Source organism: Nannobrachium achirus, assembly GCF_963921795.1.
Source record: "Nannobrachium achirus genome assembly, chromosome: 7".
NCBI classification, from domain to species: Eukaryota; Metazoa; Chordata; class Actinopteri; order Myctophiformes; family Myctophidae; genus Nannobrachium; species Nannobrachium achirus.
In genome coordinates, this window is record NC_137816.1 from 46,862,869 (window position 1) to 46,888,951 (window position 26,083).

A 26,083-nucleotide genomic window follows, 5' to 3' on the forward strand; every position below is an offset into this window, starting at 1 on the left:
TAGGGTGGGCATTTTCATTGTGTTGCAGAAATCCCTTTATGGATTCATTTAAGACATATACTGTATCTAATGTTCGAAGCGAGGAATGATTTGCAGGTGGGGCAACACGCCGCAACAGGGATATACTGTACAAATAAGAAAGAAAAAGGATGTGGTTTAGAAAGAAGTGGAACAATTCTGAATGTTAATGGTGGTATTTTTTATTTACAGCACCTAGTAGCCTACTATAAGAGCACTGAGGAGGAGAGTGAGCTCATAACCACACCAGTGCGAGGCCAGAACGGATTTGGCGTTCATTGCCTTAAAACGGTAGCTCTAGAGAGCAGCCTTGTGCCTCTAGTCTAAAACGATAATATAGAATTTATTTAAAAATAATAGGGAGCCTGTATATTATGGTCTCTGGAGTGTGTTGTAGAATTATATAAATAAATGACGTGTAAAATGGTAAGCCTATGTCCTGTATTACATTTTCTGTGGAAAGATCAAGCAGAGCTCAATTTCCGGAAGCAGTGCAATGCCTTTTTTTTCTCTTCCTTTTTTTTGTTTTCATCTCTACAGCCTTGTTTGTGTCAGCAGTGTCTGCAGTTATTAAGCAGAGTTTGACACTCCGATGGACATCATGTCCCAATACATTTGATATTGCACTGAATCACAAAATAATTATGTACCGTTACTCTAGAATTGTCACTTCTTATATGATCAGTTTAGTTCCAACCATGGGTTCCAACTAATTATTTTCAATAAAATATGAATACATTTGTTCTGCCCTGTTCTAGGAGTCTGTCATTTGAGTCAAGTGAATTTCTTTGTTGGTGCACCTTTACCAGGCCCTCATCCTGAACCATATGTCATTTGGGATTTGTAATTTAAACAGGTGCACACATACAACACCCAGTGCATTTGCAGATAATATATAATAGAACATTATCTGTAATTGTAATGAAGGCGGCACTCGACAACACAAGTCAAGAGCCCATAACATTGTTTTCTTCATGCCTAGAAAACACTGCCCTCAAACTACAGTAAAATCTTCAGGAACAAGTACAATGCACCACTAATACCGGATTTATCCTTAGCCGTCATACAACACTGTGTCTATGCATTGTGATTTTGTAGAAAGAAGCCATTTCAGCATGAGACGGTCATGCATGTGACAGAGCATAAACGGATCCTTCTTGGGATTGTCATCCTGACTGTAATGTTACCTACAGTAGGTTAAGAGAACCATGACATAAGACACTCGTTCATTTGAGAAAATAATTTATTTTAGAACACAATAACAAGAACTTCTCAAAATATCAAATCACACATCATTGGTTTCCTCAACAAAACCAAACAAAAATGATGTGAGTTTATAATGGCATAGGACTATACCAGTGTGCCAGTTGTAGTCGTCTTTAACGTCACAATGATTTGTAAACATAATAAAGCAGTAGAATGTTTAATCAATGTGTTATAGGCAAGTGGCTTTCCGCACTGAACTATGCATTTCCTTTGAGTCTGGTTGGAAAGAAACAAGAAAGATTCAGATTGAAATCCAAATCCCTTTTAGTGAAGACAAATGTTGATCTCAGTTCAACATTTCTTTCATGACATTTCCTTTAGGAAGCTAATATTCAGTTTAAACTATTTTTCAAATGATTAGCCCGTTTTGAAGCACTGGGGGTTAGAACGAGGACAGACAGATATGCCTACAGCTTAATATTAAAACGGTAATAGAAGGGCATCTCCCATTCAACTCTCCGGTTTAAATTTGAATTGTCTTTTAAAATGTTTGGACACAATCTTTACATTAACATGTGCGGAAAATCCCTCTTAAAGCATTACTACCTTCCTCCATTTACCCCGATCCCTCAAAAGTTTAGCCATTACATGTACGTAATATATATTTGTACATATTGGTATGTTACTAGGTTTTGGTTCAGACAACCAGGTGTTGATATGAGTATCTATGGTCATTCATAAACACTCACACTGATGCATTTGCACAAGAGAATTATAACAAAAACAAGTCACAATAATAATACAAATTACAAAAGAATACACAAAATAATAATCTAGGGAAGAATAAGAAAAAAACAACTTGTAATACATCCAAAACTGCATTTCTGTGCAAAGTTAGGGAGAGGCATATTTCTAAGAAAGAACACTAAAGGTTCTTGTGGCATCACAGAAGAGACTGGGCTTGTGCTGGTGTATCATTTATACAGCCGTTTCTTATTGGCTAAAACAGATTAACAACCACCAGTCATACATGAGCTGTGATGGAGGATTCATTGACACATGGCCCACAGAGGATTGGCTGAGAATTAGACAGCTGAGAATTAGGCAGTTGTAGTTAGCTCTCCCTGTCAGCAGATGGCAGCATGGCACCATTGAATAGTATTTAGAGGAGTGCAGGATGACTTGACAGGCAAAAGGAAGGGCACGTGGGTAAGAATCAGACCCGGGTCAAAAAGAGGTAGTGAATAATTCCTGCAATTGGTTATTATCCCGCTTGGAGTATCAGATGTAAGAGCAGACAGCCAGGAAATGTCATATTTTGTGCTGGTCAAAAACTGATGGGGAATTGCCCTGATGCGGTGAAACATCTGGTGCTCCAAGTGGGTTCAGACTCTTAAGGATTATTTTCACATATTATTTCATCAAGGTCTGATAACAAAAAGAAAGAAGTTTTGCGGATGCAGTACTGCCAGATCACTAGTTAGTATTTCAAACTATCAATCTGTTTTTAGTTTTTAGTTTTATCACAGTGAGCATAAGAGTCAGCAGGTTTAAAGAATTCTGGACTTGGCATTGTGGGGATTAGATGATAACAATAGTTCCAGGAATTATAGTTGCATGGAATTCCTGCAGGTGAGTGCATGTCATGGGTCGCAAATGACAGTGAAACAGTCTAGATTTGAATGGATTTCGAAATGGCCACCGGTCATTTTCTCACGTTGTTTAAACAAGTAAAAACCTTTTTGATAAACTTAAAATAAACTAATAAATCAAGTACAATCTTTCTGAACTACAGCTGCACCCACACAAATATTTGCCCTTCTGACCCTCAGCCAACTCAAGAACATAACACGCTTTTTAACAGATATCTCTCTGTGTGTGTGTGTATATATACAGGTATATACACACACTGTATATGAACAAAAAAACATTCCCTTGCATTAGAATTTCACTTTACTCTCTCGTTTCAAATGTGTGCAGTGCTCTCCAGTAGGGCGTATGACATCACAGTTATAATTATTCAGTATTCAGTATTCTACAACAGATCCACAAATATTTGGATTAGCACTGGTATTGTTTGGTCCACCTACTCTAGTCTGCACGCCTCACAGCTCAGCCTCCAACTCGGCAGCACACAGCTGGAAGATCCAATGCTGTAAAGTCACAAGTAAAACAGCTTCGACTATGGTTAATCTATCCAGACACTTAGCTAACTGATGTTTAGCAGTTAGTAAGTGCCTGGACTCGAGGCCCTGTATGAACACTAGGGAGTCTGTGGATTTGGCAGTGGGCTGTGTCTATGCTGCAGTGGACCTACTGTAAGCTGTGTGTGTCAGCGTCCGTCTGAGCTGATCAAAGGCGTACAGTAGGTGTTAAATCAGAGGACTCAAGGAAACATTGGACCACAGGGCCTGGTCTGAACGCAGGGATCATCAGAGTCATCATAAATTACCTAATATAACTTATGTAACTCTCTCTCCCACGAGTTTCTTCAAACAGTTACAACAAGTACTAAATATAACTCATCTATCATGTCGAAGCCTAAACTTCTGTTGATAAAAATAAAAATATAAACATGAAAAGGAAAGATTATATATATATTGTTTTGATGTACAAGTTATAAAGTGCATCAACTAAAAGGTGACAGAGAAGATAACAGGAATGTGCATGGATCCCATTGGGGGCTGATCCCGACAGCTACGTACACGGAACCGCCTTCAAATTGTTTTCTCTTTCTCCCCCCAATTTAGTCGTTATATAAATTTCCACTTCTCCCATGTAGTCCCCGGGCATTTCTGACCATTACTGGTTGATCTGGGGGAGTGTAGACAACGATGCGTCTCCTTCGATACGCATGACGTTGCCAAACACTTCTTTTCCACTGACTGCGACGAGGTTCACAGTTCTGCTCAATGCTGAACAGTGTGCCCCTGACCAGCCTGCAGGAGTCACTAGTAGTGCAGCAACAGAGACCACCCTCCCCACCCGCAGACACGGGCCAATTGTGTCAGTTGCGATGCCCGACCAAGCAGGGTGCACTGTAGGATTTGAACCCGTCTCCACAGCGGTAGGCAGGAGCTATACGCCTGCACCACCCAGGCGCTCTGCTAAACCACGATCACATTAAGTCACATGAAGTGGCAAACACAGATACTCTCAAAATAAAGGAAAAAAAAGAACAATTAGGGTCAAGATACTAGGAACAGAGAAATTAAATACAAAAATGATATGCTTGCCGTTCTGTACTCTCGGTCGACTGGCGCATACGCGCACACACACGCACAACTGGCTTTTTTTTACGTCATCTATATGATTTACATACATACGTATTACAAAGAGGCTGTGTTGGTTAAGACAGCAGATAAGGCTATGGCCTTGGTGGTGATAAGCTGTGAGCTCCATCCATAGATGTACAGTGAGTGGGCATTTGCCTGGTGGCATAGTCCTCGTGTCATAGGAGGCATTGTCTGTGCTCTTGTTGGCGTTGGACTACTCATTGTATATGGTGCTTTCATCATACTTCTTACTTCTGAGTCTAGGATGCCACCTCACTTCATCCGTTTTCTCGTCTGGTTAATGGATCTGTAAGCCAGCGATCCATCACGGTCTTATATTTACGTGGGGAAATAAAATGGCTCCCGCTCCGCATTCACACCCTACGTGACGGAAGGCAGTTAGTAATTTTCTAATTCTTTCTTGTACTGTAAGGTGGTGGCCAGAAAGGGGGATTGCGGTGAAGGCAGGGGGGCTGTGTGTGACGAGTAGGGCAGTCAGTAGCTCAACGCACAAGAGGAGAAGGCAAGGAGGAGAAGACTGCAGATTCAGATTTTGGTTCAAGGCGTCTCCTCTCAGTGCAACGCTGCCGGGGGGATGGGGGAGGAGGTCAGAGGTTAAGGGTTACGCGTTACCTTCTAGGCATACGCTCTTGCCCAAGGGGTCACTTTGGCACGGCGGTTTCTGCTTCTCCCACTGGGACATGGCATTGGCGTAGCCCACGATCACCTTGTCCATCCAGGTGAGGGGCTGGGGGAAAAGCACTGCGCCCTCAAAGAAGCCCAGGTGGCCGCCGTGTAGCGTCAGGGCGAAGACCACGTTCTGCTTCTTCTCTGCAGAGCCAAACGGAGTCAACACATGGAGGTGTATTTACTGTCTTATAATAAGAACTTCCAAAACATGCAAAACACACAAATGAAATGGAAATATTTTCAATGCAAATGTATTAACACTAGAGGTTCTGGCCGCTACGCCTCCCAAGGCACCGACCTGCTAATCGGACGGACGGACAGACGGACGGACACACACGCACACACTAGTGTTGTCAACAATAATCGATTCAGCAATGCATCGCAATTCAGTTCAATTCAATGCAGCAACTTGACATAATCGATAATCAAAGCCTAAATATAATTATAATATAATTATAATGCTGTATATATAATATTATATAATATGTATTATAATTCTAAATAAAATATGCTGTTCAGTATATCTGACTACTTGTATTGACTGTAATTTACCATGTTGTGCAGTAATACCAGGAAGGCCGCTCTGGGAGCTCACCCTCTCTCAGAAATATACTGTAGAAAAGTGTGATGCATCGCAATGCATCGTAGAATCGAAACAAATCTTTACCTGGTGAATCGTAATCAAATTGAATCGTGAGGGTAGTGCCAATCCACACCTCTAACACGCACGGACAAAGGCGAATGCATAGTCTCAGCCACACCTTCAGCTTGGCTGAGACAACTAGGGTGTTTTTTATAACTTATAATGTATGTAGGGAGGAGGACTATAGATAACTGATGGCTGATGACTGGTAAAGTGAGCGAAAGGTGAGAGTGGTAAAGTGAGCAAAAGGTAAGATCACTATTACATTATGATATGACTATGATTAAGGTTATAGATAAGATACCAGTGTTATTACTTTCGTTTCCCTGTGTAAACATCATTTATCATCAGAGACCAAATCAGACACTGATAACTAGGCAACGGTAGCACCACACTTTCATCTCTATTTAGACTGTAGCTTAGCTATAATACTGGCACAGAATGACCATTCAGTCATTCTGTGCGATCCAGTTGTGGCTCACCAATAACATGAACTGGTTTGGGGAAAGGGATTTGGCCGGATGTCTACTTTTACTTTCCTCTTCTGTAGTTGACTGGGTTAGCAGTCAGACATCTGGCAGAGACGTCATCCTTGTTTATTGCTCCAACTTCATTCTCTAGTTTTAACCTAGTTTCACACAAACTCACAGCAGCGCACAGTTCCGCTGCACCACAACATCCATCTCAACCAATCCCTGAGCTTCCTGCTGCCAATGTTGAGTGGCCAACAACAGTCCCTGTCATTGGCCAGAACAGAAGCTCACTACAACTCGGCTATGAGTCCTGTGAAATGTCTTGCAATGTGTGATGCCTTCTCGGCGATCAATCGTGTTGTGAAAACCACAACGACATTATGACAGCCGATTTCAAGGACGACACTTGTGCAGTGTGAAATACTTTAACGATCCGATGACACCCAGACCACTTCAATATGTTGCAGTGTGTTCCTGCCTTATATCTCTATCCAATAATAAATGCTTATTGGATTAAACATGTACAATGCTGCCCTGGATTAAACAAGGCAGCGAATGACTTATATGAGCTAAACACACAAGCTGTATTCCTGTCCACTCATTTCCTGCAAGTAGGTGCAGGCGTGTCAGTGTGAGTCAGTCAGAGTATCACTTATAGGGCAAAGGGGGCAGACACTGTCAGTGTAGCACAGCTGACCGCCTGCTTGTTTGGATCAGTCAGCATTCTTTCTCTACAGAGGCATTCAGGATCTAGTTGCATGTATGGATTCCAGTCTAGGCTCAGGTCTCATGTGTGCTTAATAAACTCAGGAGCCCACTTCCAGGCAAACGTGAGACGCCTTCCTCTCTTAAAAAAGTAATTGTGACAAGTAAGTAAGAACCTGGAAAATAGAAAATACTAAGGTAATCATTTCCCCTAAATATCCTACATCCACAGGTCGAGAAAATAATATCATTATTTTTGCTCTATGTGTGCGTGTGTACACCATTCAAGCAGTAGGATTGCTTATTGTAAGGACATGATTCTCTCCTTTTCCAACTGTGTTTTGTCAATGAAATGAAGCACACTAGCAGAGGGAGTTTTCACTCAGCCATTAATTAACTAATCTATAATATTAAAATCAAAACAAAAGTCTTATTAAGGGAGAAAGGATCACTTTAAGCTATTCTATTCTACGTAATGTTCGGGTTTCGTCTCCCCCCACGCCCATCGTTTGATAATGACGTCATCAAACGATTAAGTTGACTTCAACTCAACTTTTTACTGAGTCGAGTCGACTTGCAAAAATCACAAGTTGTTAATGCCCTAATACATACTCCTTGTGCTCCTTTCCAGGACCCATTTTATCACCCCTTTACAGTTAAGAAGTTTGACTAGCTAAAGTTTAGACAGGCGCACACTTGAAAAGGCTCTGCACAGTAAACTCTGGAAACTTGGGTCTGGTTTCAGACTTTCAAAGTAGAATCAACAATCCAGATGTTGCTATGTGAGAGAAAGGGACAGACTGTTCCAGTTGGTGTAACACAGCGAGACATTCCAGGCATGTTGGCCTCCATACCACACCCTGTGCTAGTACAAGCCGGGCGTGTATCTTGGGTATCTTTGTGCAATATAGACATCAAAGCTAAGGAATCATTAGTCATCAGAGAGCACTAGTCGAGTCAAGTGTGCACATACGGTAGAAGGTAAATTCCATAAGAATACACCAAGGGTCTTACCACTGCTGATAACGTGAAAGTGAGAAGATTATGGAGTTGATGACTACCGAAGCTGCTCTAAACTGGCTCTGCATTGGGACCCGCGTTTGAATTCGCTTATTTTTAAATAGACAGCTTTTATAAGAAGTGTGTTATAACCACTAAAACAAACGGAATTTATTTTGTTTAAAGGGGAGTTCTGGACTAGCCATTTTACCACGTTAATTTGATGTTGATTATCTTCAAAAACGATCCGTAGCGTTTTTTAACATCACTAGTCCTCGGCAGCTCAAACCGCGAGCGGTTGGATTTATTGCTCAATTGCTATAATAATAATAATAATAATAATAGATTGCATTTTTATAGCGCTTTTCTAAGCAAGTTGCGAACTCAAAGTGCTTTACAATGGTCCATTCATTCATACATTGGGAAATACCCCTTTTGTGGTTACTGCTACTACTATCATTATCCTTAAGCATGTGGTCAAATCCCGGTTGTTAATGTAACTCAGGGTTACTGATTAACATTCAGGATTCTGCAGTGTAACAGCTGACAAACACTGCTTTACATACTTCCGGTCATTATCATGTTAGGTGTTGCTTACCTGCTAGCGTGCGAGGAATGGTGAGCAAAGAGTCGTGAACCAGAGGATCGTCTGCAGAGTTCACCAGCAACAGTGGCACGTTTACCTGCGGAAAGAAACAGCTCCATTTATGTCAGCTGAATAAAATAAAAAAATCACACCTGTGTGAAGTGGAGCTGTGTGTGTGTGTGTGTGTGTGTGTGTGTGTGTGTGTGTGTGTGTGTGTGTGTGTGTGTGTAGATCATGTGTACCGATTTTTGTGACATTTGAAGAAAATATGTAGGAAAAGGAGCAAAAAGTGTTTTTTGGAGAAAATTCAAGATGGCGGAAAATCTATCCTGGCGCCACCATGAGGCCGAGTGATGTAATTATTTTTCGATTCATTCTTAAAATCATTATGAATCTCCTCTCCGAGGTTTGAAACTGTAGCTCCTATGGTTTACGAGAGAAAAATACTTGAAAGTGATTTCTTGCATTGTCCCATTATAAGTCAATGGGGACAATTAAGCGTCGTTTTTTGCCGATTACGTCGGCATGGTAAGGCGGATCGGAACGAAAGGTAATAGAACACCATTCCCGGCCGAGCCGCACATTTTGATGTATATATTGCGCGAGTGGCGTAAATGGTGCGGCACTAGTTACGCGCCGAAGTCAGGCTACATACACACAGACACACAGACAGACACACACACAGACCCACACACAGACCCACACAGCCACGTATAGGGAGCTGCACACAGCTCCAAAAAAGGAGACTGTTTAATAAAGGACCCACATAAATAGGCTACATTTTACAATAACGTGATAATAGTATACAAATAGAACAAGACAGTGCTCACATTGTGGATGTAATGCACGCAGCTTTCCTTCTCATAGTACTCCTTCAGCGAATGGTGGCCATGGAATTTCCTGTTGAAAATGGAAGAATTGACAGCTCGTCAGACCAACCTCCACACAGTGGAGACCCGAGAATTGAGGGGATATGTTCACATCTTCACCCCATCTTCTTCTCTCCCCCTTGATTTGTGTGGGTTCATGTCCCATCGCTGTATATTTTTAATATTGTATACATACATGTCCTATTAACACTTATGTTGCAATGATTTTTTCCGGCCAATGTCCCGCGTTGCCATGGTTACCATAGACTTCCATGTAATTGTGCAAGTGTGTAAAAAGTGCACGCCCATGCCTAGATGATGCACCACGTGTGTAGATGCTGTTCACAGCTTTCAAACAAAAAAATCCGCTTGGAAATCCGTTCAGGCATTCATGATTTATGGGCCATTATGTTTTCTTCAGATGTAAACAAACATGGCTGCCATGTTTGAAAGAATGGGTTGGTATGGGGGTTAAATATGCAATTTCGCGATCATGCCTAATACATTTCTGGAGGTCCAAAAAATTTTTTTGAAAACATTTTTTTTGAAAATAAATAAATAAAAATGTTTTCAAAAACGGCCCAAACTCGGGAAACTCGGGGTTGGCACAGCACTAGTACCAATACAAACTCGGGAAACTCGGGGTTGGCACCATATGTGTTAAGGCCTGTCGCTAACTTAACACCCGAGGACCACTTCCCTGGAGTTTCTGTGCACCCAATTTGGAAGCTTTCCATATAAGGCAATAGCTCTTGTATATTATATAGCTCTTGTATATTATAATATTATTACAATGAAGACCCAAGTGGATTGAACCATTTTTTCAAACCTTCTGAGAGAGCATCTCAGGAGGGTTTTGCCTTCCGAGTAAAGCCATGTATGAACACCATTCATTCAACATAGTGTTGACTACATTCAAAGTACATTACCTAGAGACACTGTTGCCATGTCGGAATAACATGCAGACATTGGAGTTAATTGTGCTTTGGTCAGTTAAGTACAGTACATACAGTACATACCTCATGATGCATTCATCAATCTGCATGAGGGAGGTCGCTGTGTAAAGCCGACTAGCATCTGCGTCTATCAGTTTAGAAGAGGTTCCCCCGAACAGACTGCCCCTGTGAGACACACACATGGGCCCAGAATGATACAGTTGTACTGAAAACACACATGACATTTCCATCATTATTGTACAGACCCAGCACTGTGCACCACCTCTTAAGAAACTGATCCTCCCAGCATACCATACCAGGAATACTAGGTCAAATGTGTACTACTTGCATTAGCTGAACTATGTCTGCATAGGGCAGAGTGGGGATTTGGTTTCTGTTGCTGTTTACGTGAATAGTACAGATTTAATTTGTCAAATCAATTTAGTGAAATCTAAATTATTCAAAGTACTATCTATCAGCAAAGTTCAGCATGTATAAGTGACATATACAGCAGTATAACATAAAGCGTCATGTAGACTCGACAAAGACGTTTTAAGATATGTCAGGGGTGAGGAAGAGACTGCGGTTATCACCAGAATCATCGGAAATGAAAAACTAAAACTAAATCCATTTAGCCATTAGGCCTTACGATCTGAAGCACACTTATGATATTACTTTGACACTGAAAACACAGGGTCAGAACTCCAAGATAATTGAGAAGTGACATGGTGGGAATACTGGAGCACCCAGACTCAAACCGCCCCCCTCAGGTCTTCAGACCTGCTTATTGTGCCTAATATGACATAAAAAATATGGTGAAGCAGCTTTCTGATTCTACGGACCGACAGCTTGGAATAAACTCCCACTACACCTAAGAAAGGCAGCCTCTGTTGATAGCTTTAAAGCACATCCCAAGACCCATTTCTTTACTCTGTAAAGAAATTCGCACTGTTCTTAAAATGTTTTAAATATTCTTCAATGTTTTATGTTTTTATTTTTTCTCTTCTTTATTGTAATCATTTTTCTGTTGTGCTTCATTTTCTGCACTGTAAAGCGCTTTGAGCTGCATTTCATGTCATGTAAGGTGCTATACAAATTAAGTTTTATTATCATTATTATACCTGTGTGAGAGGATGATTTTCTTCATGTTATCTGCCATGAGGAAGTTATAGAAGCGCCTGCACTGGTCCCACTGTAGGAAGGTTTCCTGGGCCCTGCGAGACAAAGTAAACAGACACACACACAGGAAGTCAGCTGTGTGGGGCCTGTGAGCATTCCTGAATACTTTGCGTAATCCGCTGGACAAAGAGACATTCCGGTGGGGAACAGGGGGCCCTTGGATGCAGCTCATCGTTAGAGACAAGTTGTTATGATGACATCAAGTAGACAAACTCATGATGGTGAATGAGTAATTGTTTGTGGCTGTAGGATGAAAAGAGGAAGCACATTCATCTGACTCTAGGGCAACTCAAAAATTTCACTCAAAACCATTTGCGGAAGCTCTACGCACTTTCCACCTTTAGCAAGTTCACACACCCATTTAGGCCTAGAATTATTGAATGCTTTAACCAGTGAAAAATAGCAGATATACAAGCTCAGAGCTCGGCACCGAGTGCCGCGTTGCGAGCTTGTAGATCTGCTATTTTTGAAAAAGTCGTGAAAATGTGTGCAAATCTTTGAATATATGTATTTTCAAAGCGAACGTTTGTAACTCAAATTTTGGTTCTGGGGGGTCCCTGGAACTAAATATTTTGAGATGGGGGTCCATGGCCAAATAAATATAATTTTGGGGGTCCTTCACATGAGAAGGTTTGAGAACCACTGACATAGTAGTCTCTCAAGAACAGACTAACTGAGCTCCAGTTAAGTGAAAAGGACCTTTTCTTTGACGATGGCTAAGCCGGATTGCTGACATAGAAACATGGGTTTTTCAATTTTTTTTAGAAGGATTCAAAAGACACTTATAGAATCGGGTCAAAATTCTAATTTTCAAGATTTTTCAATAGTTAAAGCATAAAATAATGATACACAATAATGTGTACCCGTTCTATTAACACAGTGAGAGACATACAACAGCTGAGCTCAGAGGGGGGTCCTGTCAGTGAGAGGCAGGGCTGCTACATGTGGGCAACAGTGTTTGTGTCTGTGTGTGTGTAGCCTGGGTTGTGAGAAAAAAGCTGGTTGTTTTCTTGACTTTTCCAAATGGCAGAGATGGGGGAAAAAAAAGGTCATAGGAGAATAATCAGCTAGCATTGATAGTACAGAAAACGTATATTCAAAAACTGAGATTTGTAACACTAAAATAGATTGCTGCAATTTGCGGGCTGCACACACGCTAGAAGTGAGTAAGGGCTATGCTCACTGAAAAAATCACACTCGTGTGAACTGAGCGGTGGTGTGTGTGTGTGTGTGTGTGTGTGTGTGTGTGTGTGTGTGTGTGTGTGTGTGTGTGTGCAACAGCGCCCCTCCCTTAACATGTGTGGTCAGAAAAGGTTACTGAAGGGCCAGGCTACGGACACGGAGACATACAGACAGACAGACAAACAGACAGACAGACAGACAGACCCACACACACGGCCACGTATAGGAGCGTTGTGACCACTGCTCAAAAAGCACTATATATCCCTTTGTATAAACCACTACACCATTGATTTCGCTTGGAAACGGAACGTGTTATGTAAGTATTAGTGTCAGAGGCACGTCCCTTTGTTTTCTTTGAGACTTATGGGCCCATAACTCTAAACCCCACCTTTGGCTTTCATTCCACACGTTTGATAACAGGAATGAGGATGCAATCAAGCCATATCCATCAATTAATGTACTCCATATTAATTATATTAATTTTGGTGATGCCTAATTCATACAGGTGGTGATTTTATATCGGCCTCGCAGCAGTTAAAATTAATGCTAATTAATCGCACACAATGACTAACGAGCGTGCATGTACCAATAACAGTGCAAGCTGCAAATAAACAGCAATTTAAATTAATGCGAATTATTCTCAGGGGTTTAGAGTTGTGGGCCCATGAGTCCCGTAGGATCCCAAAGGATGCATCGGCGGCACCTGTTATGGCACAGTGTGAAGACAAGACGGCGACTCACCTTAGAGCACTATAACCCTGGCAGACGCTGACGCAACAAAGCACTCTCTCCTGGTTGCCCCGGTTCTCTCCCAGGAACTTGCACACGATGTTGCCACCCAGACTGAAGCCAACCACAATCAGCTTGGTCTGGGCATACGTCTTCTTGATGTAACCCACCATGGCTGCAAACTCCCACGTGCATCCTGCGAGGTAAACGGCACACCGACAACCAATCAATACCCATATCTGTTTGAGAGAGTCCTCTCTAGTTACTCAGGAGTGACTGCAGCATGCTGAAAGTGATTTGTGCTTGAGATATCAAACTGCGAGACTAAATCTAGATCTGAATTTGAAAACATTTGGATTCAACATTACTGTCACATCACATGTGCAAAAGAGTCGATGCCGACTCCCATGATTTGAAATTAGTCCATTAATCAATCTTTTCTCCAGAGACTAAATATGATAGGATTGTAACTTTGGCCTAAATAACCACACAATGATATTTAGCATGTTAGATTACCCCATCTCAACTTTCAAATCTTTGCAAGTTGGTTTTCACATCATACTGAAATGCACAGAATCCAATAACATCCTTGAAAATCAACCAAACCACGGTATGCATCGGAAAAGTATAATTGGCTAAAAATGCCAGACCACCTATGGTCCTATAATTCAAAGGCATATTTGGATGTGTCCAGATGATGGCAGTTTCTGATGGCCTTGAAAGGACATGGATAGAGATTTTAGTCCGGCAACCAAAAGAGATTATTTGTGCAAAACTCAATTGAACCACTAACTGAGTTTCTGCTGTCTAATAGACAGATTTTTGACCAGTTTATGAAACTTAAACGTAGCGGCACTAGCCATACTGTAAAACCTCTCTGTTAGTAAAAAACATTGTTAATTTAAGTGTACAAATTAAAACTCCAAAGATTATGCAGTGCACATACGAGAGGCTGTGATTATACCTCATCCACTTCCTTCATTCTAAGAGGTTTGTGTTTTCATTTCAAAGACAGCTGAGCTGATTTGTTCAACAGTGCCTTTCAATTCAAGCTTTAGCTTCTTTAGTCTATCGTTCTGGTCTCCCTCTCTCACCATAGGTGAACATGCGCGGAGAGGTGAGCTCAATGTTTGGTAAAGCTCCCAGGTGGTTGAGGACAGCGCAGCGGTAGCCCTCCTTCTGAGCGTAGTCCACGAAGGTCCGGATGTAGTGCTTCTCACTGTGGTTACCGATACCGGGGCATATCACCATGGTGATGTCGTCTGTTGGAAAAGCAAACACACGGATGAATCAGTGAGGTAAATTTAAAAAGGTGAAGCTGCAAAATTTTAAAGGTAAAGATAAGAGAAGGATATCCTCCTGGCAGACAGACACACAAAGATAACCAAATGAAACAAACAAGACAGCGTACGTTCGTACTGCATGACAAAATAAAGGATCGAATGAATGGTCTGTGTGTGTGTTACTGTTTACTTAGCAAAATAGGACAGTTTTAGGGGAAACGGATGATGTCATATGAGCCCTCAGGACTAACTTGTACTTTGTCGCTCAATGAAAATAATTATTTTCAACTGCGACATTGCTAAGGTTCGCCATTTCCCCACCATATCTATTGCTAAAGGCACTGGAGCTCATGTAAAACGCAACATTGTTATATGACATTCCTCGCACAATTTCTTTAGAAGTGTGCAAATATGTGCATGGGTAATGGAAGATTTGCCTGACAAAACTATTAAAATCATTATTTCACAATAATAATAAAATGGGAAAAGCTACTATTGTTCCAGAAATGTTTTTAAAGCTCACTCTGAATGTATTCTCTTGTTTTGCCCAAAACATTTATCATATAAACTTTCTAATTTAGGAAAGTTTTTCCGATACAGATGAAAGTTTCAGAAACATCTGGATCAGACAAGTCTGCTAATCCTGCAACCTTAATAGACCACTTTTACATTGGCCCAAATATCACCTAATACTCTTCAGTTACATAGTGCTTATATCAATTGTTGCAAAGTAATTTACACTAACACACCTATGTAAACAAAACACTTCACAAATGACATCTTTTCAAAAACAACCACTTCACTCACCATCACTATTAGTATATGCTACACAATTACTAATTCTATCAAATACTACTTCTGTCCACAAATGTGCCCTTTTCTAGTTATACAAATGTATACTTTTGTGAAAAAACCCTCACTGGCACACTGTTTTTGAACCAAAGCAGTCGGACAACGTTTAACAGACATTTTCATATACTTCGATGGAGCATCTCTCACCCCCTGTTCCGTGGTCCGCCATTGGTTCAAAGAGGTCAAAGGTGGCCGTAGCCCCGTCCTGCATGGGCAGGTACTTCCTGATCCCATAGGGGTGGGGTGAACTGACCCGCCCCAACTTTCCATACAGCGCTGTCTGGAGGTGACCGCTCTTACCCCACAACAAGGGAGGAATGTACCTGGTAGAAATGAAACAAGGATGGGCCGCTGTTAGCACAAAGCAACATTAATGTAACATTAAGCTATGAGGTTCCATTCATACATGTGGTTTATGACATATGTGCAAGTACATACAGTATATGTGCTGCATGCAACATAATTTCAACGCTTCACAACACAGTTTTGAGATTGGTCATTTCCAGCATGGAACTACAGTATGTGTGTGTGTGTGTGTGTGTGTGTGTGTGTGTGTGTGTGTGTGTGTGTGTGTGTGTGTGTGTGTGTGTGTGTGTGTGTGTGTGTGTGTGTGTGTGTGTGTGTGTGTGTAGACAGACCAGGTGTTAGCAACCCTTTTGAAATGAAGTGCCATGTTTTTATTTTCTAGATAGTCAGTGTGCCATGTGAACATAAGTTTTAATGACACGCCATAAAGAATTCTGACATCTGCCAGTGAACACTCCCCTGTGCCAATGTTGGCACCTGTGTTGGCAAAAGGTTGCCACCCCTGATAAAGATTATATCAAATCAGGATACAAGGCCAGTACAAAATGTTTGCATTTACAGTACATAATGTCTTCTGACACCCACTGCATCTGTAAGGGAGTGTACAGCTTCAACTCTTTGGATTATGTAACATTCCGTTGCAAATGCAATCGTGTGTCTTGCTACAACTGATTATCATGACACATTCACTTACTATATTATCTCCTCATGCAAAACAATAATTGCTATTCGCATGAATTGTATGTAAACAAATTCATAGAAACATCTAGCACTTTGCAAGCTTGTCATGTGCAACCTGGTTGAATGACTTGACTGGAAAGATGGGATTCAGGTTTGATCATTATGTTCAGTAAAAACATGCTGCATTTGATCTATTTTGTTTTGACACCTTGGCCTTAAGAATGCCAAAGGAAACATTACAATTCATGGGTTGCATTTGTAGTCCTAAACTGGCCATATTGAGGACCAACACAGGTGTAGCTGTGTATTAATAAAGAAGATCGTCACGACAGTCAACTGAGTACATACTGTACATACACATACATATACAGAAGATGCAGACACAGTCAATATCTGCAGACAAAACAACCCAATTTGCAGCTATATTTACACAACAACCCCAGTTAACCATCCCTTCCACTGGAACGGTCACTGTACCTGACCAGTGCACTCATTATTTACATAAGGGTTTCTCGTCAAAATCATTAAGGTTAAACAGCAAAGCGGGCATGTTGGTGATGTTGTTGATTTCAGTATTAGATAAGCTATTCTAGAATGTTCATCCACTGTGTGTAGGTAGGGCTTAATCTATGAGATGACCTCATCTTTGTAGTCATGTGGACAAGAGGATCAGCACCTGGTAGGCTAGCTGAGTTCAACACCAGTTAAACCAAGGACATGTCCCGTTTTACTCCATTATAGATAGTCTCCTCTTACCCATACACAATCTCATTGTTCTGCCTGAATGAATAACATAACAGTGAAAAAACTAATTCGAATTCCCTGAAGGTAAGGCAGGCATAGGTTGCTGACAGCACAGTTAAATGTGTTGTTCCTTGGTTGAGTGAACAGAATTGTGATATTTATTTTGTAACTGTGACAATCTCAGTTCAAGGATCCAGATTTTTGTGTACAGAGGGGTGGGCGATATGGAAAAATACAATATCACAATATTTTTCCAAGCAGTATCAGGATACACTTATCGCGATTGTTTTTCATGTTGGTTTTTATGGTTATTTTTCACTTAACAGTACAACCACAGAACCACTACAAGGTAACACAAACTAAAGAAAAAGGGAGTAGAGACCATTTAGACCAGTGGTCCTCAAAGTGGGGTCCAGACTCCAGGGTTCCTTTTGGGAGGTCTAAATTGACTCTGACAGAGTTAAGGGGAGACCTTGACATTTTAAAGTTTGAGAACTACTGATTTAGACCAAAATGCAGGTTTAAATCTCTGCAATGAATCTCTGTATTAACAATTCAACAAGATTTTTTTACAAGGCTCCCTCATTGTATCATGATATACAACATCTCTGAAAAGGCATATCGTGGAGACATTGTATCGTCTCAACTATATTTATCACCCACACCTATTCACAGTTATCCATCACAGTCAAGATAGCAGAAGTCAGCCTGCTTTGACCTAGCTGATAAGAGTGCCACTGCCTGCTAGGACCGTCACAATTATTACATAATTAGACATAATCGCAATTATCTTTGCATAATCATTTCCATGTTGAGAAACTTTCATACATTTTGAAACCTCTTCAGAAATAGCGGAAATAGACAATGAAGCTCTCAACGGATCACATTTTGTTACAAATCGTAATAATAAATATGGGCATAATGCGTTTCGATTATTGATATTGACTATCGTTACTGTACACTACACGTATACCTACATACCCATATACATGGGTGCAATACCCTGTGTTCTGAAGTTTAAGGGGAATACCGCTCATTTTCAACATTGAACCATGTCATAATATACATTAGAACTGTTATGTGGAAATAAGAAAAAAGTCCCCCCGCCCATTCAGTGTTGCCTAGAACTGCAATTGATTGTTGAGGACATATGATCAGTGTCATACTGTCGGTGTACTCTTTGCCACCGAACGTAGGTCACTGATCACATGACCCCAATAATCAATTCCAGTTCTAGGCAACACAGAAGCGGGAGGGGGGGGGGGGCTTTTTTCTATTTCCACACAACACACAGCTCTATAGTACAGTATATGGTTCAATGTTTAAAATAAGTGGTATTCCCCTTTAAGTACATGAACCCTAGAATTCCTATTAGGCAAAAATAGGTGACTATTCTGCGAAAGATTATTTACAAGCTCACAACACGATGCGTGGTGAGCAAGTTGATCTGCTATTCTCACCAAATAGATATGGTGCAGAGGGGGAAAAGCAGGGGACTGTACAGTTAAGTATAGCCCCCTGTTGGACCCCAGTTTAAGTCTAGCACGACCCCATATTATGAAGGATTTTTTGGCGACCCCATCAATGTGTCTCAAGTCTCAACTCTCTAAAGTACCATGCATAGTAGTACTTAAGGACCGCAGGAATACACAAGAAACGGAGGGGGAGAGAACTTTACTCCGTTTGGTCCGGTTTGACTCCCAGTACGTAACACTCCGGATGATTTATCTCCGTATGCGGACGCTTACGGACAGCACCCAACTGGACGGACTGAAGATGTATCCGTAGCAAGTACCCATGGCCGCCGTTGTCAATCGTTGTCAAATGTTGCCGACAGACAGCAGATCCAGTCCAGACTGTTACCACGTATTTATACTGTACCAAACATCACGGCGGGTCAAAAATCTGTGGTTCTACATATTTTGGCTAAATGCTTCGTTTTTTTTTCATGTGGCGCGCGGACGCAAACGGGAGCAGAATTGGAGCGGAGAGCGGGTCGGCACATAAATAACGTGCATGTCTACTATGCATGGCGACGTAATTACCGTACGTAGTTCCTCACCCAAAACGTACACAAAATCAACCATACGTAACTATAAATGGCGTTTAAGCCTCTGCTTACAAGGGCTTTGTGAATGTGTCTGCTAACCTCACGTCACCACCAGTCTTTCCACCAAAACTGTTCGGCTAGCCTACTTGATTGTGTCTGTGTGTGTGTGTGTGTGTGCGTGCGTGCGTGCGTGCGTGCGTGCGTGCGTGCGTGTGTGTGTTAGAGGGAAAGGAACGTCCGTTTCTCAGTTCGCTTTACACTGGTCGCAACAACCTAACTTTTTTTTATTTTTCTTGATTAAAATATATTCATTCTTTTTTTGTTTGCCAATATACGACCCCAAAGGCACCTTCCCACGACACCACTTTGGGTTGGGAGTCGGGACCCATAGTTTGAAAACCACTGGTTTAAGAGGTTAAAGTCACTGGATGTTTTCATTTTAAAGGCAACCAAACTATAATTATCCCTTCCTTCTCTGTGATTAATCTCTCATTGGTCATGGGGGGTGACTGGTCTGGAAACTCTGTTATGCAACTCCACGGGTCATCAATATCTATAAGCTATAAGAGCTTTACTTCTCACAGCACAGAGGCCATTAGATAGACTAGACTATCAACATCAACAAAGCCAATGGGTGCTACTGCTTCAATATAGGCTAGTGCTTCAGAAGTTTGCAAAATAGACAGCACATCCGCCACAACAAACCAGTAAGGTACATAAACATCAGTATCGGCATATCGTACACTAACTAACCGATTCTCGCTCTGTTGTTGAAGATTGTTTGCAGAGACTCTGCAACAATGGCTTACATAGGCAGATAGCCAGACAGATGGTCTCCAAACGGAATGCTCCTCAAGGTCATTAGAAGACTGGCATACCAGAGGATCTGAACCATGACACACATTCAGGAAATAGTATATCTATTTACAGGAGTAGTAGTCCGTTCTGTGCAAAGGGCAATAGTGGTCGACAGGCTGTTTCCCCACAGCACGTGTGTGTACTTTTAAATGTAGAACACTGGATCTCAGAACATCTCATATTATTGTGGAAGAAAAGCCTATCCCTGCCTTGAGGGGATAGGCTACATTCATAACTTAAGTCTGACAAAACTAGTCCCCCAACCCCCACAAATTATAGTTTCAATTTAAATCTACCTTAACTGTTCAGAACACGTGCTCGCTTAGATCAGCTACAACAGGAAAGTCTGTTCATACCTGTTATCCTAGTTTTTCCGAAGTACTAAATTGTTTTCTTTGCACTCTGCTGTACCAACGTGACCATTTGCATTTACCCTGTCGTTTGTTGACTGTGGCTCAACGCCAAGTCGCTCTGCATAAGAGCATCTGCAAAATGCCAATTTTTAAATTCTACTAGTAGGGCTGAATAAAATAAAGACATGTTGTACACAATAAGGGACACAGATGACAACAGATGGGAGCCACCCCAGACAGACTGCCACCGCAAGTCCAGATGGACTGTCAGTGCCATCCTGGCATTTCCATGGCAACGCAACAAATGACTAGGGATGGGACGATCCGTGATATTATCGTTTATCGTGATAAGAAACATGTGATATTGTCCTCCGTCATGCACTGGGATCAATTCACCTTTTATTTGCCGGATAAAGCCGAGCTGCATTATCCGGTACCACTTAAAAAATGTTATAATTAGTAAAAGGTACTTATAATATACGTACTTGATACAGTCTTTTTCACTATCTATCAAATGTCTTTGCCAAAAAATAGTCGTTCTACAAGCTCACAACGCGTCGCAAAGCGACGCATTGTGAGCTTGTAGATCTGCTATTTTTTGGCAAATGTTCCGCCGCAGGATAATGGATTTTGATTTATCACAATAATATCGTAAATCGCGATTTCTTTTGTCACAATAATCGTGATATGACATTTTCATATCGTCCCATCCCTACAAATGACAGAACCACATCAACTCACTCTTTGGTCAGAGGAGGGCAGGATTTGAGGAGAAAGCGGTTGAGCGCTGTGTCCTGGTAGAAGAGGGCTGGGGCTGCAGTGGGGCTCTTGAGGTTCAGGCAACGGACAATGATGTAGAGCACCGTGGCCACCGCTGCCAGCTTCATGCCATCGACCATGGCCGGCTGCTCCGGGGCAATGATGATCACGTCTGACTCGTGGCTACTCATGATTGCTCTGAAAGAGAAGACCATTTTACATTGGTAAGCGCAGCTTAGTGGCAAGAAAGAGGCCGTCTGGTAATAAGGCGATCAACATTCATATCGAAGTGTCCCTGAGCAAGACATCATACTTTGGTTAAGCTATGCATGTGGAAAACACTGCAGTGTGTTTATGCACCTTGGTTCAAAAACAGCACACTTTTTTTACGAACGTATTTATTGAGAGCTAAAACCTGGACAGGGAGACCACACTATTACTTTTTGTTTAATTTATCATTTGCATAATTAGGCAGGGCAATCAATGCCAAATACAAAGGTTATTGAGTCAGCTTAATCAGACAGGGCAATCTATAGCTAGGATTTAATCAGGTTATACTGTATGTACAAACACTGTAGCAAACCTATCGATAAGTGGTGGCTGGCTACTTCAATGCCATTCAATCTGATCTTGTACTTGAACTATGAGAACGTACACTAAAAGAAGAACTGCAGATATTACGTAATGTTATGTTGATGAAGAAAGAGGAACTTGAGGTAGACCACTAGCAGTGAGTCAAATGTAGGTGACAGCATGCATAGCCAATAGCCATATGATTGTTGTCACAGTCAGTGAAACAAAAACATTGTTGATACTAAGAACGGACACCAAAGAGGAATTTACAAAATGTTGAAATTAAGTTATCTCATGTTAAGAAAGAGGAACATGAACTTGTGATAGAGAATACAGTCAAATTAATATACAGTAGGACCGACTGTATATTAATTTGACTGAATTGTCAATCTGAGTTAGGTGACAGGCTATCCTGTGTGATTTACACATTTACTATCGCTGTATTAAATATTTCAAGTTGATTAACTGTTAGCAGCAGCACTACGAGGATAACATGAGAGGGGAATGTGTCCATTTTCAGGCATTTTACTTACAGTTTTGGGTTATGGTAGTCTCCGATTAATAATGGCACTTGCTGTCCAACAAGTCTTAATTTGTGAAGACGTTATCTCACAGTGATTTGGTCAACCCTAAAAACAAACAAACAAAAAATAAAATGACTGTGATACATTATGGTATTTATCAGGTGTCACAAAAAAAATAGAAATAAAAGAACATTGACTGAAATGAGCAGACCATGACTTCAAAATCTTAAGTCAAATTGCTATCAAGTGCACCTGCTTTAAAACAGCTTGAGTTTCTTAACCTGCAAAACCACTAAGATTAGAAGAATTATCGAAATGTTTGACAAATTTTAAAACAAATCACAAATTTAATGTACAAATGTAAAATCTAATTTCAAATCAAATGGTGCATATCAAAGGCAGTCATCATCATACATGTCAAATATTATGGCTGAACGAAAAAAGGTCTTTCCTCAAGCTTCAAGGTGCTGATAGAAGAAATAAGAATACTACATAGTCACCCCGGAAATTACATTTCTGTTACATGGTGTGACTACTGGCATTTAAAGTGTGGTGTGCACACCCAACGGAGTGGCAATGACTGACAGAATAAAATAGATAATGAACAAGGAGTAGCCATGATGTAGCCAAATACTCATGCAAATAGAATTACCACCACTTTGCAGTTATTAAGAGCAGCCTGATAAGGACTCGTGACATCTAGGCCTGTCACAATTATTATATAATAATCGTCTAATCACAATTATTTGAGATAATCGCAATTATTTTTGCATAATCGATTCCATGTTGAGAAAGTGTCAAAAATCTTTAGCATAAAATATTAAATATGCCGTATTTTGGCCATTTTACATACCGTAATTCTTTTTTGATTATTGGTATTGACAATTCAGTCATATCCGCCCTGTGCAACTTTTGTTTACAAGGCCTAAATTTAAATCGTTAATCGCAATTATTTTGTAAGACAATTAATTGTCAAGTAAAACTTGACATAATCTTGACGGCCCGATCACTCACTACTACGACTGGCAAACTATGGTTAACAAACAGGTATTAATGTGTCCTAAAGAGGTTCTTACTAGACTTTAGCAGTGAGGAGTAGACACGCGGTTATTTCTGTTTGTTGAACTGAATAAGGCTGTTGGCAGTTTAGGCTGTGCCACAAGCCTTATGAGCCCCACATGATCAGTAGACTACCCCACTCTCTGTGGTTCCAAATGGACCAAAACCCTATATTCTATAAATATAGTTTGTTTTCCCTAAAACAGGAAGCCACTTACAGAAGAACCCCATTAATCTGTCTGGGTAATCCAACACTAGACAACTGTGGCTGATGTCAGGTGGGTTCAGCACTGCATTGCTCTAGTCTGCAGTCTGGAACTGTGCTGGCTACTGGCTAGTATATTAATCTGGGTTACTGGGTAGCACACAGGTTGAACTTGACGGTCAATGCAAGCAGGGATGAGGGTGTAATTTAGTTAAAGTATTATGACTTCAGCTTCGCCTCTCACCACAGTGACCGACAGTAGGGTAAGGGATGTTTTTGGTTAAAACAAAAAGGTTTTTGTTAAAAAGGTTAAAGCACTATATGCTGGTAGTAATCATTGCTCTGGAGAGTTTGTTCAGTAACAGGGTTGAGTGTTCTCCCTGTCTCTCCAGCTCTTTAGGCCGGGAACACATTTTAGTGTATTACAGAACATGTACAGTATGCGGCAACATATTTGTTTTTTGACATTTTTGAATAATATTTGACTTTATTCAGAAAACTTAGGTCAGGCCTAAATGGGTTTATAAAAAGAACATTTTCAGGTAGGTGACACACTTTTTATATGAGATACCTCAATGGTTTCCTGTGCAAATAAGCCAAGTGCTTTTCTAGGATCTCCTTTTAGTTGACCTTGTACCAGTGAACTGTACCGTCATGAAACTGTACCTTTTCCTATGCAAACTTGTTAATAGTCTTCAACAATCAATCAAAACCAACCAGGAGAAAAATCATCAGCATCATTTTTTAGAGTTCCAGATCCAATTTCTTCTGCTAATTTCTTTGTGTCATAACTTTCAATTTCACTTGTTTAATCTGTATCCTCCATTTTGAATTTAATAAAGAGCTGGAGACGAGAGACATTTGGAGATTCCTATTTAAACAGACACACTATATAGCAATAGAAATTATTATAGAGCTATTTAACACTTATTTTAACCAAAGAAAAACAATTACCCTACCTTTAACGTTAAAGCTACTGCGACATGGCATATTTACTATTAACAATAACAAACAAACAAAATCTGTGACTGTGAAGGTACTTAATTATGAACTAATTAAAGTGTCTGTTTCCCCTGTATCTGTATGTCATCATATAATCTCCTGTAAAAAGCGACAGCTGGCCAACCATCTCCTGCTGCTGTGCATCACCATGATGTCTGTTATCAGAATATTCAAGTTGGAACTGGAATAACAACCTTACGTGATATTGGCTGTTGATAACAATCATCATCCTTAATAATCAATCATCACCATAACACACCTAATAATTGTGAGCAGCTGTCCCTTTTTCTCTTTTAGATAATGTAACTTGATGGAGGATTCTGTGGAAAGTAGGCAGCACAGCGGTTGAACGCTCGGATAATATGATAGCATTTTATAACAGCTAACGGTAGCTCAATGAGACAGCAGAATGAAGTAGAGGTTTTACACCGTCTATCGGTGTATCCTGACATACCTGAGCCGCTGCAAAGCGCCGGGGTGTTTCCTGACTCGATACGTCTTCGTCTGTGTGGCTTTCCATACGGGATGGCGTTTGTGTCTATATCATAAATGAATGTACACAGAGTTCTAACCATCAGCTGACATCTCGGAATGATAGTCCACTTCCTGCAGCGGGCCAAGGAATATCTACAAGGAACAGACAACACCCGGAAGTTGGCACGCCGGGTGGCCACTTTTGGGTGGCGGAAGTGACGAAGTGCTCATAGACGCTAATGTTAATTTTGGGTGGCCAAAGTGTCATGGCGGCGTCCCATGGAGCCTGAAATGACGAAAATGACGTTGGTGTCCGTTCCTTCTTTGATCTTCCTTGCAGCGGGCTGTCCTCATTTTACATAACAGACCTGTGATTGGTGGAGAGAAAGGACTACACTTCCCTACTCCCCTCGCGTCACTGCGTGAACAAACCGTGGACTAGAAAGCCTGGTAGGCGAGGTTACCATGGACAACCACTGTCTGGTAGTAACTTTAAACACGCCCGCCCTTAAACGTGAGAGGAGTGTGAGTGCAAATGAGTGCAAAGGAATGTTGTATAACCCAGTAGCACGTGTTGTACCTAGCTAGAGTAGTAGTGGTAGCAGTAATAATAATAATTGCGACCGTCAGGTCGCATTTACTACCAAAACTTCCAGTCAGTCAGTCAGTCAGTCAGTCTGTCAGTCAGTCTGTCTGTCTGTCCGTCATGTCACACTTTTCCCCAACTCATATCTCCGCCACCGTTACCCCAATCCATGCCAAACTTTGCACACACACTCCTTGCCTGCCAATCCACAACCTCCACCCCACCAGGGACCCCCGGAGCTCCAGGGACCCCCAGGGACCCCCTTCCACCGCCACCAAAAAGTGC

The 26,083-nt window shown here is 41.2% G+C and overlaps 1 protein-coding gene across 1 annotated transcript; it reads right to left on the reverse strand.

Moving 5' to 3' along the window:
* Positions 1–1,243: 1,243 nt before the first annotated feature.
* LOC308288444 (monoacylglycerol lipase ABHD2) lies at positions 1,244–25,331 on the reverse strand. Its single transcript, XM_080729879.1, has 11 exons — positions 25,193–25,331; positions 22,482–22,577; positions 21,358–21,573; positions 15,772–15,947; positions 14,584–14,751; positions 13,502–13,685; positions 11,521–11,613; positions 10,484–10,585; positions 9,426–9,495; positions 8,608–8,692; positions 1,244–5,330 (listed from the first exon to the last, which is right to left on the reverse strand). Exons 3-11 carry the CDS (start codon positions 21,564–21,566, stop codon positions 5,122–5,124), a joined length of 1,296 nt encoding a protein of 431 aa, XP_080586005.1. The 5' UTR covers positions 21,567–21,573; positions 22,482–22,577; positions 25,193–25,331; the 3' UTR covers positions 1,244–5,121.
* Between the last annotated feature and the right edge of the window lie 752 nt (positions 25,332–26,083).